This window comes from Arachis stenosperma, chromosome 6 (genome assembly GCF_014773155.1).
Source record: "Arachis stenosperma cultivar V10309 chromosome 6, arast.V10309.gnm1.PFL2, whole genome shotgun sequence".
Lineage (NCBI taxonomy): Eukaryota > Viridiplantae > Streptophyta > Magnoliopsida > Fabales > Fabaceae > Arachis > Arachis stenosperma.
Genome location: NC_080382.1, coordinates 105,632,645 through 105,653,182, shown reverse-complemented (window position 1 = coordinate 105,653,182; position 20,538 = coordinate 105,632,645). Strand labels below are relative to the sequence as shown.

Here is a 20,538-nt window from a genome sequence, read left to right as displayed (position 1 = left end):
ATTAAATTGCATATATGTATGACTGGAATTTAATATTTTAGGATAAGATTGTCATCATTTTTTAAAGAGGTATTTAATAAATTATGAGATTATGTTTTTGGCTATTATTAATATAATTTTTTTGTATTTGTTATTTCTGAAATTCTTTAATATAATTTTTTGTTAATTATGAAAAGTTTATTATGGATTTTGAGTAAAATTATTTTTACCATTATGTAGCTGACCAAATATATTACTAGCATGAGGAGGCAGTATGGTATGTTCCTAGACGACTGGATCATACCATACTTGGAGAATACCAGACTATATCATCTTGCCGGGCTGAGTGACCACTGGTTTAGGTTGGATTAGCTGCTAGTTAGTGCTTTTGTGGAGCGATGCCGTCTTGAGACGCATATGTTTCATATGCCATTCGGGAAGTGCACCATTATGTTACAAGATGTGGCATACCAGCTAGACCTTCTGATCGATGGTGACTACTTAAGTGGATGCCTGATAGACTTAGAGAGGTTTGTTGAGGGCAGCCAACTCACTTGGACTTGGTTTGGGAGCTACTCAATGTGTTACCTCTTGCAGACTGCATTAACAAGTTCACAGTGAAGTGTTCATAGTTCCAAGAGACATCCAATGAGATTCCTTCAGATGCAGATGATGAGAGTGTCAAGAGATAGGCGAGGGCCTATATTATAATGTTATTATCGACTTAGCTTTTTTGTGACAAGTCTAGGACACGTCTTCACATTTGGTGGCTACCTTAGTGGCTAGGCTGTAGGACTTGAGAAAATACAATTATGGGTTTGTCGCTCTTGCATGGTTATATCAATGTATGTGCTGTGTTGTCAATAAGAACGTTATTAAGTTGGATATTATATTACAGCTACTTCAGTCATGGATCTTTTAGTGTTTTCTTGCTTTCAGGCTTGATAGGTTTGACACATTTCATTGCCCATTGGTGTTGAGGTACTTATATTTCTTAAGTGTGTTATGCCGATTATTAGTCGTTCTATACCTTGACATTATTGACCTAATGTATTGGATGGTAGGTGGTCGAGATATCAGCCAACCTTGAGTGAGAAAGGGACCCAAAGTGACGCAATAGAGGCTGAGGGAAGACTTATTACTGGAGGGAGATGTGAGTATTACTGTAGTTTCATTATCTGCATGTTTTATTTATAGAGTATTTTTCTTTAAAGCATTTATTTTTAACTTCTAAACTTTAAAATGATTTCCTATTTACACTTCACATGGATACCTTATAATGCAACCGAAGTTGTTCAGATCATGCATCCTGATGTGCTAAAGCCACAACATACAATGTTGTGGAGGGCGGTAACGACATTGATATATTTTGTTGTCATAGAATAACAATCAGGAGGATAAGATGCTACCATCGCTTAGGGGAGTATAGCATTGACCTCATGTAGAACTCAATATAGATTTCTTAATATTGAAGGATGACAGAGGCAGTGATAATTAGTTTCCTAGTAATTTGCAGTATTGGCACCTCCATTGGGCTAACAGAGTTTAGCATGGACTTTGGTTTGATGTCATCCCGAATCTAGGCCCATCACAGTTATACTTGGAGTGGTGGTATGAGCATGGGTGAAGGTTCTTGTCACCGGAGCTATTCCTCGGTGACCAGAGCAGTTGCAATTCTGGTACAGGTGTCACAGATGGATCCAGGGCAGGAACTTCCCACGGAGCATGTACCTGATGTCCCAAACAGGCATTGTCTGGAACGGCGATGTCGCATTGGTACACGAGTGAGTGATCATGGGTGGAGGTGGCTTGATGATGATAGTACTAGGCAGTAGCCATCCACCATCAAGAGCCTCTAAAGCAGCCTTAATTTCATTGTGTTTATCTGATATAACTAGAATATGTGGCTGAGGCATGACGTACTACCGAAGGTGAGATAAAAATAATGGCCATGACTCCTCATGTTCACCCTCAACAAGTGCGAAAGCAATAAGGATAATATTAGAATTTCTGTCTTGTTCAATCGTGACCATCAAGGTACCCCATATTTGTTGTACGAGTGGACCCCATCAATACTAACCAGCGATTTGCAATGTCTAAATGCCTTGATGCACAGTGAGAATATTCAAAAAAGCTAGTAAAAATAAGCTGATGACTTGTTAATTTGACCTCCAACTCACACCAGACTTGTCTTCAGCATTACAATACTATCTAACATTGTTGTTTGCACACCAAGAACCCGTCTTGGCAACTCATTGCGTGACTCTTTCAAATTCCCATAAATATGCACAACTGCCTTCTGCTTAGCCAACCACATCTTCCTATAACTCAGTCTAAAACCAAAATTTGGCTTAGTGACATTCTGTAGTACCTTAAATTTAATTGACATCGCAGCATCAGCTCTGAGCATAAGAAAGATGAATGCATATATGACATGATAATCAAGCTTTCTGTAGTCACTAGAAATATTTATGGCCAAATATGTATGAGGTTCATTATACCTTCTGACCTCCCAAGTATCCTTTCGCTGGTAAAGAGTGATCTGAATTAAGCATCTGCAACCTTTTTCAAATTTCTTACACTTTTCATGGTACTTGACGTGATTAGTCTCCAACGATATATACTCAACCCCACGATAAATGCTATAAGTCTTGACACTTAAAATAACTTATTCTTTGCTCTAAAACCATTGACTAACTTGGCACCCTGTTGGAGCTTATGTATCATGGATGCCAGGTTTAAATTTGAAAAGTGTAGTGGATATTGTTGAGTTTCATAACTCGATGGTCAACCAGTCCACCGTGACCAACCGGAACACTTCTCCCTATATCATCATTACTATCATCATCAATCATGGAAAGCTCCACATCATCGTCATCCCGCAGTACATCTTCCACAGAATATGGTTCTCCACCCTTCCTTGAAGCCGGTATCATCCTAGGAATATTTGTAATCGTAATCGCAAGCTTAACAAAAGAACGATTATCACCAAATACAGGTACAGATAAAGAGGCAATAACATACATTGAACTAGAAACTCCTGGAATTGCTACAGATTGAGGATCCCGGTTCGATCCTCTTGAACTAGTGACAACATCTCCAAGATTGGCCAACAATTCATGGGTTCTCTCATTAGAAAAATGACGACAATAATAAAACAAAACTTGTGAATTTTCATCAATATCAATTACAAAGGAGTCGTACTTCACATCATTGATGCCTAAGCATCTTTAGTTGTTTTTAGGCTTCTTTTTGAATAGTTTTCTTAGGTTTGAATTAAAGTTCTTATGTTTTTAAGTGAAGTTTTTATGACTAATCATATGTTTGGAGTTGTTTTAGAATAATTGTGTTTTAAGGATTTATTTTCAAGTAATCACGATAAAAGAACAAGAAAACACAAGTACATTTCTAGGGAAGAAACACAAAGTTAGCGTCAGTGATAAACCACTATTTTATGGTTTATATTGTGTTTAATTGAGTGCTTTTTATCAAATTCTTGCCCACTTATTCATGTGATTAGCATGATATTACAATTCCTTCCCAAAGTTGTTCTATGGTTGAAAACTTGCTTCCTAGAGATCCTTTTATTGTATATTATAATTCTCCTTTATACCATTCGATGCCGTGATCCGTGTGTTAAGTGTTTCAGGCTTCATAAGGCAGGAATGACTTAGAGAATGGAGAGGAAGCTTGCAAAAATAGAAGGAACACAAGAAACCAAGGAGATGACCAGCGAACACCGAAGCGGACGCATGGCTCACGTGACCGCGCGAAATAGAGAAAATCACAGCGACGCGTACGCGTGCCTGACGCGTACGCATGGATTGGAGTTCGCGCAATGACGCGAGCGCGTGCCTGACGCGCACGAGTGGAGAGAAAAATCGTCAAACGACGTGTACGCGTGACATGCGCGATCTGCAGAAAATTCAGGAAACACTGGGGGCAATTTCGGGTCACGTTTTGACCCAGTTTTCGGCCCAGAAACACAGAATAAAGTTAGGGAACATGCAGAGACTCAAAATAGATACAACATTCATTATTCATAATTTTAGGTTTAGATGTAGTTTTTAGAGAGAGAGGCTCTCTCCTCTCTCTTAAGTTTTAGGATTTAGGATTTCTTTTAGGATTAGGATTTCTACTTCTCAATTTCTAGGTTCAATGTTCCTTTTATTTATTTTTCCAATTTAATTTATGAACTTTTCCATGTTAGATTTGATTTCTTTTGTTAATGCAATTTGAGGTATTTCAGATATTTATGATTTTAATTTAGCTTTTTACACTCTTAGCTTTGGTTGAGTAATTAGAGACTCTTGAGTTATCAAACTCAGCTGATGATTGGAAATTGGAATTCTTTGCTGATTGATTTGAATTCCCCTAACTCTAGTCTTTTCTTAGGAATTAACTAGGACTTGAGGAATCAAATTGATTTATCCACTTAACATACCTTCATAGTTAGAGGTTGACCAAGTGGGAGCAAAAGCCAATTCTCATCACAATTGATAAGGATAACTAGGATAGGACTTCCAATTCTCATACCTTGCCAAGAGCTTTATTAGTTATTAATTTAATTTCTTGCAATATACTTTTCTTGTTCAACCTATTTAAAAACCCCAAAAAAGATACTTTTTCCATGACCAATAATAAGAACACCTCTTTGCAATTCCTTGAGAAGACGACCCGGGGTTCGAATACTTCGATTATCAATTTTATTAGGGGTTTGTTACTTGTGACAACCAAAATTTTTGTACGAAAGGATTCTCTGTTGGTTTAGAAACTATACTTACAACGTGATTATTCTTATAAAATTCTTCACTGGCAGAAATCCGTTCGTCAGTCAGGCTTCAAGAGGCCAAGTCCAGCACTAGCGTAGGGGAGCCAGCGCCAGAACATGTGCCCAATGGTGCGGATTTTGAAAACCACAAACAAACCAGCAAGTGCACCGGGTTGTACCAAGTAGGGGTGTTCGCGGTGCGGTTTGGTTCGGTTTTTGAGAGAAAAGTCATCCGATCCGATCGTCTAATTAAACTGCGGTTCGGTTTGGTTCAGTTTTTTTATTGAAACCATCCGAACCAAACCAAACCAATTAAAATCGGTTTGGTTTGGTTCGGTTTGTTCGGTTTTTTTTAATCAATTCAAAAAAATACTACCATACTATTTCACAAAATTATAACATTGAAATCAACAAACACAAATACACAATAGCTAACAAAGTATTGGTCTAATGAAATGTAAGGACAAAAGGAATTCAAATACAACAATTAAAGAAGTTTAAAAGTTCAATAGTCAACACAACTGAAAATAAAAATAAATTTCCATTAAAAGATAGTCAAGTTATACATTCTAATAATAAAGAGAACAATTCATACCATGATACATGTGCCCAAATCAATGAGTCAACTCAAAGTTTAATTCTCTTCATCCAACAAGGAAGCAGACATAGAAAAACCTGCTGAGCAACAAAATTGCATTGCCATAGAGAAGGTGAATCCTGAAGAAAAAAATTCTTCTGCCAGAGAAGAAGGTGGTGATGTCAATGGAATTCAAGAAGAGTCTTCAGAGTCATTGTTTTCGCTGTTGACTGATTATAGGAAACCAATTTCATCGGCTGAAATAGCGGAGACCGAAGTTAATAGCCTAAGGCAGGACAAGAAAGAAGAAACTCAAGAAAGGGATCATGATGTTTCCTCTGTGTTGAATCCAATTGAGAATTTTGATACACAAGGGAGGGTGGCCAAATCCACATTGCTTAAGTCACTGAAGAACAATGATAAAGAAAACATCAACAATTCAGCAGTGGAGGACATAGCAATATCCCTCAGTCTAGAGCCAAATATGAAGCTCTCAAAACGCAAGGCAAGACAGAAGGCGAATGATAACAAGCAAGAGATTGGCGTTGACACATCAATGAATCAACTCAAAGTTTAAGAGCATATAAGTCATGCTAACAAAAAAGGTGAATCTTGAATCATATTAGTTATCAGAACCTTCTATGCAACAATAAGAGCAAGACTGCAATTAGATCCATCAATCCAGCAACCATCTAATCAACCCATTGATACATACATACATACATACATACATACATACTTAATCTATCATCTAGAATCACCTGATTAAAATAAAATTTAAGAGTAAACACTCAACATGATAAAGAATAAAGACATCTACAAAATTTTCTAATTTGATTAATAAAGACATCTATTCAATTCAGAATTACCTCATCAATACTCAATAATAGCAGCAGTGAAATAGAAGTGAAACATATTCAAGGAAGGAAGAAGAAAAAACCAAAATAGTGCTAAGCAAGAGCAACAATGAATCAATAAACAAGAATACCAACAATAAAGTAAACAATACCAACAAACAGCAACAATGAAGCAATGATTATTGAACAAAAATTAGTGAAATTACATAGTAACTCATTAGTATGATTAACAAAATTTCAAAACAAGCAAAATAAATGCAGAAAACCAAAAATCAATTCAGAATCACAGAATCACAGAATCAGAATCAGAGAATCATAGAATTTGAACTAAGCAAAACAAGCAAATTTGAACCCAACAACTCAGAAGCATAGAATCAAAGTTATTAACAAGAAACTAACAAAACACTAAACAAATCCAGCAACTCAAAATCATAGAAATTATAATTAACAAAATAAAACCCTAACTATTTCATAATTATAAACCCAATATGTCTAATTAGCTTCAGATACATAGAAGGAGAGAAATGCTACTAGTTTGTGGCGTCTCACTGGCGTGGTGCTCTGCCCTGTTGAGTCAGTGGGTGGTGGCGTGTTGCTGGCCTGCTGGGTCAGAGGGTGGCGTGCTGGCTTGAAGAGGAAGGCTTTGCAGTGGTGGGACTTGGGAGGATCTCTGCTCTGTCCGCGAAGAGGAAGGCTTCGGCGTTGGGATTCGGAGAAAGGCTTCGCGGTGGTGAGACTTGGGAGGAACGTGGGTGTCGCAGCCTCGCAGGTGTGGAAACTCAAGGACGTGGGTCGCGCAGAGGGGGAGATTTGGAGAAGAGAGAGCTACTGAGCTAGTTTGGATTGGGGATTTGGGGGTTAGGGCGCTGGATGCACACTCGCGCAGCACTGCAGTAGCACTCGTTTCATTCGTCTGGGGGGTGAGGGTCTGGGGAGATAGGGTTAGTAATTTTTAGGGTTTTGCCAAACCGGTTCGGTTCGGTTCGGTTAGGGTTTTCATGGTCAAAACCGAAAACCGAACCGAACCGCAAAAAAACAGCAAAATAAGATTTTTTTGGTTTTTTCGATTTTCGGTTTATTCGGTTTTCGGTTATTTCGGTTCGGTCTGTCGGTTTAGTTCGGTCCGGATCGGTTTTGAACACCCCCAGTACCAAGTAATGTCTCAAGTGAGTGATGGTCGATCACACGAGGATTGATAGATCAAGCAATAATAGTTGAGTGATTTACTTAGTCAGACAAGCAAAAAGGGGTGTTTGAGAGTTTAAATTGCATTAAACAATAATCAGAAAAATTTAGAATGCAAATAGTAAATTAGTTGTGAAAATTATATGAGAAAATAGTTAAGGTTTTGAAGATATTTACTTTTCTAGATTAATAATTCTTATTAACCACTTTGATTATGCAAGGATTTAATCCATAGCAACTTTAAGTGATTAGATTCTAATTCCTTGGTAATTGAATCCTCCTCTAACTCAATTAACTGCCAACTCCTTGGTCACTTAATTTAATTAGAGGGTTTAAGTTCAAACCCTAGTTTATAGCCACAACTTGAAGGAAGCATGCAAAAGTGGAAGGAATACGAGAAATTGAAGGAATTGCAAAGCTGTCAAGCCTGACCTCTTCGTATTAAATCAATCATAACTTGAGTTACAGAAGTCCAAATGAGGTGGTTCCAGTTGCGTTAGAAAGCTAACATCCGGGGCTTCGAAATGATATGCAATTTGCTATAGTTGCCTTGCTGTTAGGCAATGCGTACGCATAGATAGTGCGGCAGACAAGTGACGCGTACGCGTGGGCGACGCGTATGCGTGACGGAGCCTCATGCTGGACGAATCAAAAATCGCTGGGGGCGATTTTTGGGCTGTTTTTGGCCCAGTTCCAAGCCCAAAAACACAGATTAGAGGCTGCATAGTGGGAGAATCGATCATTCACTTCTCATTCACATAATTTTAGGTTTTAAATGTAGTTTTCTAGAGAAGTCTCTCTCTCTAGGTTTTAGGGTTTCTCTTAGTTTAGGTTTATTTCTTGTCAATTTCAGAATTCTACCTTGCTTCAATTTAGGTTTCTTCTACTTTAATTGTTCTATTACTTTAATTTATCTACTCCTCTCGTTGATTCCTTCATGTTGCTAATTTAGTTTATGAGTTCATATGTTACTCTCAATTTTCATTAGTGTAATTTATGTTCCTTTATTTTTATTTTGTTAATTCCTCTATTTTTATTTTAGTCATTAATGTTTGCAATTGGTTTCTTAGATTTAATATTCCTTGTTAATTTTATACGTTTTTATTTTGCGCCTTTCAAGTGTTTGATAAAATATTTGGTTGGGTTTTAAATTAGATTTTTGGTGTTCTTAACTTGGATTGAGTAATTTGGAGACTCTTGAGTTATCAAAGGTCTTTTGTTGGTTGGTAATTGATAATTGCTAATTGATTTGTATGCCACTAACTCTAGTCTTTCCTTAGGAGTTGACTAGGACTTGTGGACTCAAGTTGATTCACTCACTTGACTTACCTTCATTGTTAGAGGTTAACTAAGTGAAAGCAAAAGGCAACTACCATCACAATTGATAATGATAATTAGGATAGGACTTCTAATTTTCTTTTCTTGCTAAGAGCTTATTTAATTATTAATTTATCTTTTTGCCATTTTACTTTCTTGTTCCTTATTTCAAAAAATCCAAAAAGATATTTTTCCATAACCAGTAGTAAAAAACTTCCCTGTAATTCCTTAAGAGACGACTCGAGGTTTAAATACTTTGGTTTATTTTTATTGGGTTTGCATTGTGACAAACAAATTAAATTTGATTGAGGATAATTTATTGGTTTAGATCTATACTTATAACGTAATTATTTTTGTGAAAATCTTTACCGACATTTTTTTCCATCAATATCATCACCACATGTGCTATGTTTTTCTGGCATACTTCAGTCTTGTTATCTGAACACACAAGGCATTGGACATCTCACAAATTTGTGGTTGGAGACACTAACACTACTAATGGGTTTTTTAAAAGAAACTTTTGGAGCCTGATATAATTTTTAAATGCAAGACAAATAACAAGTTACAGTAGCATAGACAAGGTTATGTGCCAGAACCAAAATTCTATAAAAAATAAAGAATTACAACAAAAGTATAATAATATATACGAGTTTTAACTAAAAAAGAAAGGAGAAAGAAAATAAATATGCATTCAATATCACGTTTCTGAAATTTAAATATTTCTAAAATTTAAACTAACAAATTTTACAAAAGACATTATAAGATAAAATCAATCAAAAAATTTAAATATTTCTGAAATTTAAACAAACAAATTTTACAAAAGACATCATGAGATAAAATCAATCAAATCCCTTCAGGAGTGCATCCTCGTCCAAAACTATGCAAGCCAACATAATTTTTCTTGATTGCTCCATTGTTGTATACCAATACGGTGGAAAGATTTCGATCCGAATAGTTAGAAATGTAGTCAGTTGATATTTATCTTGACAAATTTTGTTGCAGGACGTGACCAGTTCTTCAATAAATTGCATCAAAATCTCACATTCAGTAATGCTATAAAAAATAAAAGTATAATAGATTTCAGCAATCAGCACAAGAAGCATAACAATAAGATTAAACAAATTTGGATCACCCAAATAATTTATAGATATTATATGGGGACGTGTGGTGTTTAGAAATATTTTCTAGAATTTGAACATAGAAATAGAAATGTCATGTAGCATACATATCTTTGTAAAGAATGACAACTATCCAAATATTAGAGGGAGCCTGTGAAACCTCTAGAACGAAACTAGATCCTGAAATGGGAACCACAAATCCAAACCTCAAAACTTTAGCTGCTTCCTTGATCTCAGCCAATCTCTTTTTCCTATTAAAGCATAATGATTTATATCATAAGATATAGAATAAGAACAAGACCTAATCTACTTACACCTAATTCATCACTCATTCCATGCTAAACTCTCAATTCAAATCTTAACGAACTAACCAGACATTAAGATAAGTAGACTTTTTTATATCTCCATCAAAGATATTGAACTCTCGAGTTTATGAAGTCCCTAAATTGAATTTGCAAGTTATATTTCACAATTCAATTTTATCTATGCTTCATGACTTCAAATGAACTCTAGAGTTTGATATCTTTGTTCAAGATTATTTGTTATAAATCTTAAATTTATCAAATTGAAGCAAACCAAACCATGATTACTAACCAAATTTCAATCAACAGAACACAATCTACTAACAACAACTACCATTATCCAAATAGGTGGGATCAACGAACTACATTTAGGGGTGGCAACATGCACCCTACCTGCGGGTACCCAATCCGACTCCACTGACGAGTGATTTCTTTGATGGTATAGAATTTTCTCAATTGAATGAAATCTTCATTACAAGTATAGTTCTAAACCAACAAACAATATTCCCAATCAAAAAATTTGGTTGTCACATGTACAAACCCCTAAATTTATAAACCGAATTATTGAACCTCGGGTCGTTCTCCCTAGGAATTGCAATAAAGTGTCTTGTTATTGATTATGAGTTATCTTTTGGGGTTTTTGAGATTTTAGACAAGAAATATAAATGGCAAAAAATAAACTAACTAACAAAGCTCTTGGCAAGGTATAAGAACTAGAAATCTCATCCTAGTTATCCTCATCAATTGTGATGAGAATTGTTTATTGCTCCCACCTAGTTAACCTCTAACCATGGAGAAAAGTCAAGTGGATGAATCAATTTGATTCCTCAAGTCCTAATCAACTCCTAAAAGAAAGACTAGCTTTAGAGGCATTCAAATCAATTAGCAATCTCTAATTATCAATCAACAAAAGAGGTTGATAACTCAAGTGTCACTAATCACTCTACCTAAGCCAAGAGGAACAAAATCTAACTCATAAATAGAAGAGACATTTTATCAAACACATAAAAGGCAATAAAAGTAAACAACATGAATTGCAAGAATTAAAGAGAGATCTACAACTACAAAAGTAAGAGATCAACAATAGGAAATCAAACACTTATGAAACAACAAAGAACCTACCAAATGTATTGAAGAAGAAATGTAGATCTACAAAAGGAAGTTCATAAACTACAACTAACAATATAAGGAATTACAAGAGAAGAAGAATTCTACAACTACAAGAGAACAATTTAGGATGAAAGAGGAAAATTAAGAGAGAAGAAGAAGAAGTAGATCTAGATCTAAACCTAGTCCTAACCCTAGAGAGAAGTGAGAGTTTCTCTCTCTAAAACTAACTTTTCCTCCAAAACTAAGCTAAACTAAACTAATGGTAACTAAGTGTGTCATCCCTCTTCAATTCTTGGCTTAAATAGCATTAGAAATGAGTTGGATTGGGCCCACAAGGCTTCTAAAATCGCTGGCCACGAGTTGTATTAAGTGGATCATGTGCCACCATCGGCGCGTCCGCGTACTGTGCGCGTGCACGCCCTTATGCGCGATGCAACCATGACAAATCTTATATTATTTTGAAGCCCCGGATGTTAGCTTTACAACGCAACTAGAACTGCATCATTTGAACCTCTGTAGCTCAAGTTATGGTCGATTAAGCGCGAAGAGGTCGGCTTGACAGCTTTTGCGATTCCTTCATTTCTTCATGAGTTCTCCATTTCTACATGTTTTTCCTTCATTCCCTTGATCCAATCCTTGCCTCCTAAATCTGAAATCACTTAACAAACATATCAAGGTATCTAATGGAATCAAGGTGAATTAAATTTAGCTATTTTAAGACCTAAAAAGCATGTTTTCACTCTTAAGCACAATTAAAGGAGAAGTTATAAAACCATGCTATTTCATTGGATAAATGTGGGTAAAAAGTTATAAAATCTCCTAAATCAAGCACAAGATAAACCCTACAAATGGGGTTTATAATCCACCTGGTTGGGTAGGATTGTCAACCCGATTCGCAGCGGGTAGGGTAGGGTGCGGGTTGAACCTCGACCTTACCCAATCAACACGCATCCTATATATGTATGTGCTATATACTTATATAAAAAATATGTTTCAAGTAGATGTTGAATCAAAGACTTCTCACTAAATACAAAAGATCCTTAGCAACTAAAAGAAGATCATTAATTAATAATTTAATACTTTTTTTTACATAAAAGTCAGTTTTATTTCAAATTATCATCAAGTTATATAATAATTTTGCATCTTTTTTGTAACCCGCAGATAAAGTTGGGTACCCGTGGGTTAAGAACGGGTAGGGTTAGGATTGGAATATTCTCAACCCACAGATAAGGTAGGGTTGAGTTTATATAGAAATCTCAACTCGCGGGTAAGGATAGGATTGACTCCAAACCCGATCCTACCCTACCTATTGCCACCCCTAACTACATTGATCAAATGACGCCAACAGTACTATGTCATACACCATGAATTGTATTTTAGTTCTTCACAATCATTGTCTTACTTCCACAATAGAGGTTAAATTTCAAACATGAGAAAAATAGGAACCTTATTCAATTAGGAATTCAAATAATTTCTACCAATAAAATCTCAACAATGAAATTCAATCATTCAAGAAAAATCAAGGACTCCTAATTCATTTTGAAACTTCTTTTTTGAAAACTAGTTTAGTATAAAATTCTTTTGAAATCAAAACAACATTCAAGTAAAATTATTAAACTCATAAATAAATTTATTGCCAATAAAAATTGTATATTTGCACACTTCTCAAAAGGCATATTCTGAAAAATGACTTTATAAAGATTAGGCCACGAATGGATAAAAGAGGTGTTACAACTTACAAACAAACAATTTCTTAAGAGGTTCTTTCGCTGACAATGGTAAAGATACCTGAAATAACAAAAAGAGAAAAAAGATACAAAAAAGACAGAGATAGATGCATTTGTAGATACTTTGAGAAAAAAAGGTAGTTGACAAAACGATCATTAGAACTAAATTAATAGGATGACAGTACCTTTTAGAAGTTCCTTAGATGAAATATGGTTGTTCTCTCCAGGATATAGTGCAATAACAATCACAATTTGAAACATTCAGAAATTTACAAACTTGCATAAAGTTTCAAATTTATTGTGTAATCCTACAATAACAAGAACATCTAAGTTCACATAAAATTTTCATAAAAATAGAAATAAAACAAATAAAAATAAAAATAAAAATAAAATAGCAGAGATGGAGGGAGAAGGACCGAAATCGAAGTCGATAGTGAGAAAGAGGAACAAACAAGCGACAAAAACAATGAAATGGTAGACCCGAGTTTAGCGGCGGCATCGACAAAAGCATGTTGCAGCGGTGATGACAGTAAAAACAACGACATTTCTAGCAAAGTGAGATCGACATCGAAAAAAGACAAGATAGAGATGGAAATGAACACAGCTGCGGCAGCGATCCAGAGTTTAAGCGGTGGCAACGACTATAAAAGCAACCGTGATGATTCTGGCTGAGTGCAAGAAAAAATCTTATTAGTAAAAGTTTTCTATTCTTCAAATTTGAAAAGAATGTTTAGAAGGAAAGAAAAAAAATTTAAAAACTAAAAAATTAAAAAAAAATGTCTAATTATAAATGTTTTCAAAAATAAAAAAATAAAATTTTTTTATAAATATTTTTATGACAGTTAATGATATTCTCACACAAAAATAGAAATAACGAATCCGTGGCAAAAAAAACAAATCAGCCTCATATTTCTTTGTTTTCTTATAAAATTTTATTTTTCGGAAGAAGCTCCCTAGCTATTTTAATTTGTAGTAGCTCCTCATTGTTTCCATTCATTTTTGACGGTCAAATATGATGTTGTCATCCGCTATCAATATAACAATTTAAACATAAGTATGATTACAATATAGGACCAGAATTAACAAGCTATACAGTCATGACGAAGTAGATTAGGCCAAATTATTGATTGATACACAACATAGGAGTAGAATTTCTAATAATAATATAATATAATATGTTATCTACGTAACTTTTCACTTCTAAACGCTACTAATCTTCAATTGACCTGGATCTAAAAAAGAAATTGGCATGATTAGTGCAAAAAATTTGGGAAACAACCGAAAAGAAAAGGAATATCGTATGAAGGGTGTTATTAGCTACAGCTTTATCCTTCATATATGTCATGCAATTTTTTTTAGAAGTGTTAGGGCAGCAATTTGTGTTTTGTAATTATCAATTAATTATTAATAGTATTTTTAATGGTTTGAAATTATATTTAATAGTAAAGATCATTCATTTTTTTTTATGATTAAATACTGGTCATAAAACATAAAAATTATTGATCCCCTAAATTTTTTCATATTTTTTAACGGTATTTTTTGTTCCAAAATTAGACAAATTCGTTGTAAATTAAAATTCTATAGAATGATTTGATAATAATAAATTAATTACAGTATATACAAAATAAAATTTGAATCTCAATATTTACTTAAACGAACTAATAAATTAATCACTCAACTAATTCAAATTAATTATATGCAAATTGTTAGATGCCATTTTATATTTTCTTAAAATACATTTAATTTTTATCATCTAAAAATAATTATAATTATTTATTTTTATTTATAAGAACTAAAATTTTATATAAAAAAAAAGTAAAAATGATGGATTACTCATTTTAAAATATACATTTATTAAATATATTTAAAAGTGTAAAAAATTGATTTTCTTAACTTGAGTCGCTTTCTAATCTTTCTCATCTCCCACGCCAGATTGGAACGAAAAACAATTTTGTTTTGGGTATTAAAGTGATAAAGTTGGCTTAGCTGTGGGACACAAACGCATCTGCTTCTGCTTTCTCATCCACATGTAGCTTTCAAATCTTACGTTATTGCTTTCGTCATCACTTTTTTCTTTCATTGGACCTTGCTTCCTTCCCTACATCGCAATTATTATTCGTCTTTGAAGGGTTTTCAAAAATTTCCAGTAGTTAACGCCAGTACTACACACTTCATAAAAAATGTTCCACTTCCATGCATATATCATATATAAATGCTATTTTTTGGATTTATTTAAGTAAAATTATATGTTAGGTGGATATGTTTTCTACAAGATTAACATCGCATTTATTATTGGGTGAATTAATTTATATTTAATGCTTGGATGTAATACTTATGCTAATTATGGAAAAATTACATGAGAAATAATAGTAAAATATTTTAAAAAACTTTATTTACAAGATGATACAAAGCTAGACATATTTTGTAGAACTATTTTTTAAAAAATAGATTAAACAATTCACAAAACTAAATAAAGATCATTTCATCCATCTTGAATCACAAAATTTCTAATAATATTATTAATGATAAAAATATAAGCATTATATTATCATCGTATTATATTAAATATATTTAATAGAAAAAGTTTAAGAAGTCAGTAACTTTTTTAAATTCTGATCAACATGTAACTAGCAAAGAAAAGTAAATCATTAGATAAAATTTTACATCAATTTTATACTATTAAAATTATCATTGATAACTATTTGATGGTTATAAATCACAAAAGTTACTGACTCCTTGACACTCCTCTATTTAATATATTTAGTTGTTACCTTAAAAAATTATAATTTTTTTTGAAACAAAGAAAGTTCAACACATTAGGTGGAGTAACAAATAAAGATTCAAACAATAAAACCAAACACAACGAATATCAATTTCCTATCATCTCTGACATTGCTATCAACAACTAAAAAAATCGATGCCAGACCACTCTTTGTAGATAAAAAACGTCATTTGTTGTATTTTTTCAATACTTGCTTTTTTATTGTTAAAAATTCTGTCATTACGTTTCACCCAAATATTTTAAATTACTGCAAAAAATTCAATCAGCAACATCTTCTGCTCCTCCTTTCTATTATGCATGCCAGTCCAACTCTTAAATATTTCTTTCATGGTTCCTGGGATGACCCATAGTCTCTCAAAGCACCTCAACCAACCGCACCATACATGCCACGTAAACTCACAGAAAAGAAACGAATGATGAACAAATTCTATATTTTTTTACACAGGACAAGTATATTGTTACTTTGATGAATCACGCCTAATCTACTCAACTTCTCTTTCGTATTCATCCTGTCGATTAGAACAAATTAAACCAACCAAAAAGCTCAATTCTCGAAAGTACCAACCCTCTCCAAATTGAACTTGTGAAATTGTAGCTCGTAATCTCTTTTGAAAGAGTCTCTGATTACAACATCTGTACAAAAGAGTTAGTAAAAAAAATATTTTTATTATCAAATTTTCACACTACATTATCCTCTCTACCATTTGATAGTTTCACGGGCCTTAACCTCTTATGAAGTTGATAAACAAATTCCAACTCCCATCAGAACAACTCTCTCCTCCAAAAAAATTTTCAGATTCACTCTAATCCATCTTAAAATCCACAATCCCCAATTTTAGTTAACAAATTATAACTAAAGCATATATTAATTGAACTAGCTAGTACCTAGCTATCCGAGAAAAAAAGAAGTTGAAACAATATAAATAGATCAAATTAATATTAATTATGATTGATCAGTAGTTTTCATCTCTTATAGCTATTTATATTCAAGCCATTTTGAATTCCGGGAAAATTTGTAAATTATTTTAATCCATTTTGAAGGAATTTTATATGTTAATTAGATCCATGGTTGTGATGAAGGACTTGAACATCCTATTTCATTCTCCACAGCGAAAAAATATTTGTTGAGTGATGAGAAGTTAGAGAAAGGTGATGATGCATTGGGGAAGAAGTTATCCATAGGCAGAAACGTGAAGGGAAAATAAAACTTTGTTTTCTTTATTTTAGGACCTGGAATGTATGCATATTCAATATTTTATCTTAATTGATTTAAGAAATTCTTAATAGATAATAAACTACTCAATCATGTCCTTTGTTTTTTTTTTTTAAACTAACTATAATTATGAACCAAAATAATTTATAATATAATTAATAATAAATGTTTCGAGTGTCATCCAGACTAGATATCCTATCCAGATGAAGTATATATTTTGTGCAATTTTATAGTTTTAGTGGACTAACACCTGGCATTCTGAAATAATTATTTGGCTTTATTATTTATTGGCAATAATGTAATATTATTAGAAATTGTTTGAGGGACATCTCAAGACCCAAGTCAGCCTCTCTCCCACCTAACAGAATTAGATATTTGATTCTTATATTAATTAATCCTTTTGACTTGAGTAAACCCTATGTATGCTTTTGATTAATTAAGTTAATAACAAGTAGTTTGATAAGAGACTTAATAATATATCTTTGTCTTAAATAAATAATTAAATTAAAAAAACAAAGCGCTCACGCTTCTCATGAGACTTGGTCGTTTTTGGATTTTTATGGTTAGACTTGAGAAGAGAATTATAAAAGATCAACATGTATAATAAGGAAAACGCTCTAGAACCTAAAGAATATAAGGTGAAGAACCCGTTAATTGAAGTGCCTCACATGGTCACATGGTATGTTTGCTGAACCAATTTAAAATTAATCAAATTCAAAGGATTAATTTCATTCTAGTATAATTGTTCAACGGCATGGCTTTGCTAGTCTGACGTGACTTTATGCCCCAGTTGGTCCAACTTTAATTCTTTTTCTATAAATCTTTAAATTATTTTTTCCAACTTCATGCAAAGTTATGGAATACATAAGAAGAAACCGTCAACAAAATGGGTTACATAGAAACAAGTATTTCTGTGATACATATATTCATTTAAAATATATCATGTTGCTATTGATATTACTATTTATAAGATATATATAGTATAATTTATATTTCAAATGAATTTTTCTATTTCACATAATGATAACATATATACACACACACACATAAAGTCATAGATTTAAAATTTCGTTGACAATTAGTAAATTTTTAGTGCTTTCTAGTTTAAGAACCTTAATTATTGTGCTTCTAAAATCCCTAAGCAAAACCCTAAAACTTATAGGCATATAGTGGTTTAATTACTGGGACTCAGCGATGTCACTCTTGAGTGACCACAAACAAGTAAACATTGGATTTATACTGGGTGCTTGATTCAGAAGCTTTGGTTTTATAAATTTGATATTGACTTAAAGGGTTCGGTGACTTGAAAGCTATGGCAATGTTAATAACAGAAATAGACATGGTTGTCAAATATATAAGTGTAAACATAGCAAAAAAAAAAAAAAAATCCTCCCAAAAAGGCAAATGTTGCCCTACAAATAATGCCTCACTCTCCCCATTGATAGTGAAAGATAAAAAAGAAAAAATTATGGTATACTATACATTATGCACTATATATGCAAATTCTAAACTTTAAATTAAACTACTAATAAAAGCGCGCCTCCATGCCCTTTGCATCTTATATGGGAACCACTAAATGAAGGAGAAACCATATGCATAGAACACAGATTTAAACCGCCCAAACCAGTTGACACACTTTAATGCACCTGAAAACTGAAATCACAAGAGAATATAACCTTGTCACCTAAACTGAGCCAAACCCACAAGACTATAAGAAGGAAAAAATCATAAAGTTGCATTCACACTTAGATCCGTTAGGAAGCTTCCTCTGAGCATTCAGGACCCAGCTAAGTCCTATCTTTGGGACCAATAACCAAAAATATTTGGACAAGTAACAACGTTGACACGCAGCATATTCGAGTCAATCCCTTAAAATTCTTTTGAGGTGCAAATTACATTTATTGAAGCTTGCATGACACATTATAGTTTAAGCAAAGAATTAAATAGCCATTTCAGTACACAACCCTAAGGGAGAGTGTTAAAACGCCAAGTGCCAATTTTCGCCATAAATAAGGCACCACATTGTTAATACTTAATACATAAACATGTAATTGCATTGATTAGGTTAACTATGCTAAATAAACAAAGCTATTTTCCAGTTTTCACCATCCAAATCTCCAATACACCCTCATTAACAACAATAAAAGAAACTATGTGACAGAAAATACATAAAAAAAAAAAGATTTTCTTTTTAAAAAGGAAAATACAGTCATCCATTATCCATATCTATCCCCTTCCCCAGATTTACAAACAGATCCTGGCTACGCCTTCATATCCTGAACCCACAAGAGGGGCAAAAAAGGGAAAACAAAAAAAAGGAGAAAGGAAAGGAAAATTGGGGAGTGTCTGATCTCAATTCTCACATAACTTTCCAGGACTCCAGAGTGGGGAAACTCGAGAAGGTGTCAAAATCTGCAGAACTAAGAGAAGGAGAAGCATCCACCAATCCCATGGGCTGGGAGAAAGGCAGTGGGCCTGGGACAGAAACACCGGGCCCAGTAGAACCCGAGTTCGGGCCCACAACTTGCTGCTGGTGATGGTCCAGCAAAAACGCTGACGTGTCCAGCGTCGGCAGCAAGCACGCTGCCCCGGCCGGAAACCTCCCTCCGCCGCCGGAAACAAGTCTCTGAGGCTCCGGCTTCAGCACCGGCGCCATTGCAATATCGGCCGCCGCTCCGCCGCCGAACCTCACGCCGGTGACCTGCTGCACCATCTGCCGGAAGTTCGCCGGGTCTGCCGTGATGAACGTCGTCTGAGATCGCTTCGACGCGCGTGACTTCCGTTTAGTAACCCTCCCCGTTGCCGGTGGAAGCGTCGATCCGCGGCGCTTGGGAGCAGATTCCTGATCGGAGCCGGCGGAGATGCCGGAGACTGTCGGCGTGGAGGCAGCGGCAGTGGTAGCGTCGGGCTTGGGAGATGCGATGAAGGGAGAGAGGACGTCGTCGCCGGAGATGGATTTCTGAAGCGCCTTGGTTAGGGTTTCGGCGTCGCGAGCTATGTAATCGGCGAACCACGTGTCGAGAGCAGGGCGAAAGGCCCATGGCTCAATCAAATTCTCGGATGACGCCATAGTGAAAGACTGAGAGAGAGTTTTTGTGCGTGTTGAATTAAATACGAAAGAAAAAGAAGAGAATTTGTCTGAAAATGAAGTGATAAATAAAATAAAGAAGAAAAGAGAAGCAGTGGTGGTTACTGGTTACTCAAAGGAATAAGTAGAATTTGTTTGCCATGGTGGTTATGGATGTTTGTTGAGTTTTGTTGTGTTGTGGTGTGTGTGTGGGGGAAGGGGAGGGAAGTGAGATAGGAAGGAGAAGAGTAGTGGAGAGTAGGGTGATAAATAGGGAAGGGGGCAAGGGGTATTTTGGGGAGGGAGGAAGAGAGAGAGAGGACAGAGGAGAGGGGTGAGAAAGAAACCGCGTTGTTAGGGGGACGAGAAGACACGCGTCAGATTGTCCGTACGGAGTGCTGTGAGCTAAGCTGATGTTGATGCTCACCTTGGCGGACTCCCACTCCGACTCACAACCTCCCTCGCTATTTCTAATTCAGTAAATTACGAAAAATATATTTTAGAAATAGGAATTTTTTTCTATTATAAAATAA

General features: G+C 34.6%; 1 protein-coding gene and 1 long non-coding RNA gene across 2 annotated transcripts; both read right to left on the bottom strand.

The window, feature by feature from the left end:
* Nucleotides 1-5,272: 5,272 nt before the first annotated feature.
* LOC130933322 (uncharacterized) lies at nt 5,273-7,090 on the bottom strand. The gene is made up of 2 exons (XR_009067674.1): nt 6,716-7,090; nt 5,273-5,733 (listed from the first exon to the last, which is right to left on the bottom strand). It is a non-coding gene; the product is annotated as an uncharacterized LOC130933322 (long non-coding RNA).
* Nucleotides 7,091-18,935: 11,845 nt separating this feature from the next.
* LOC130936050 (calmodulin-binding protein 25) lies at nt 18,936-20,256 on the bottom strand. Its single transcript, XM_057866023.1, has one exon. The coding sequence runs from the start codon at nt 20,006-20,008 to the stop codon at nt 19,298-19,300; it is 711 nt and encodes a 236-aa protein (XP_057722006.1). The 5' UTR covers nt 20,009-20,256; the 3' UTR covers nt 18,936-19,297.
* Between the last annotated feature and the right edge of the window lie 282 nt (nt 20,257-20,538).

Excerpts from the sequence above, each read along its gene's own strand:
- LOC130936050 (XM_057866023.1), bottom strand. The coding sequence starts at position 20,008 with ATGGCGTCATCCGAGAATTTGATTGAGCCATGGGCCTTTCGCCCTGCT.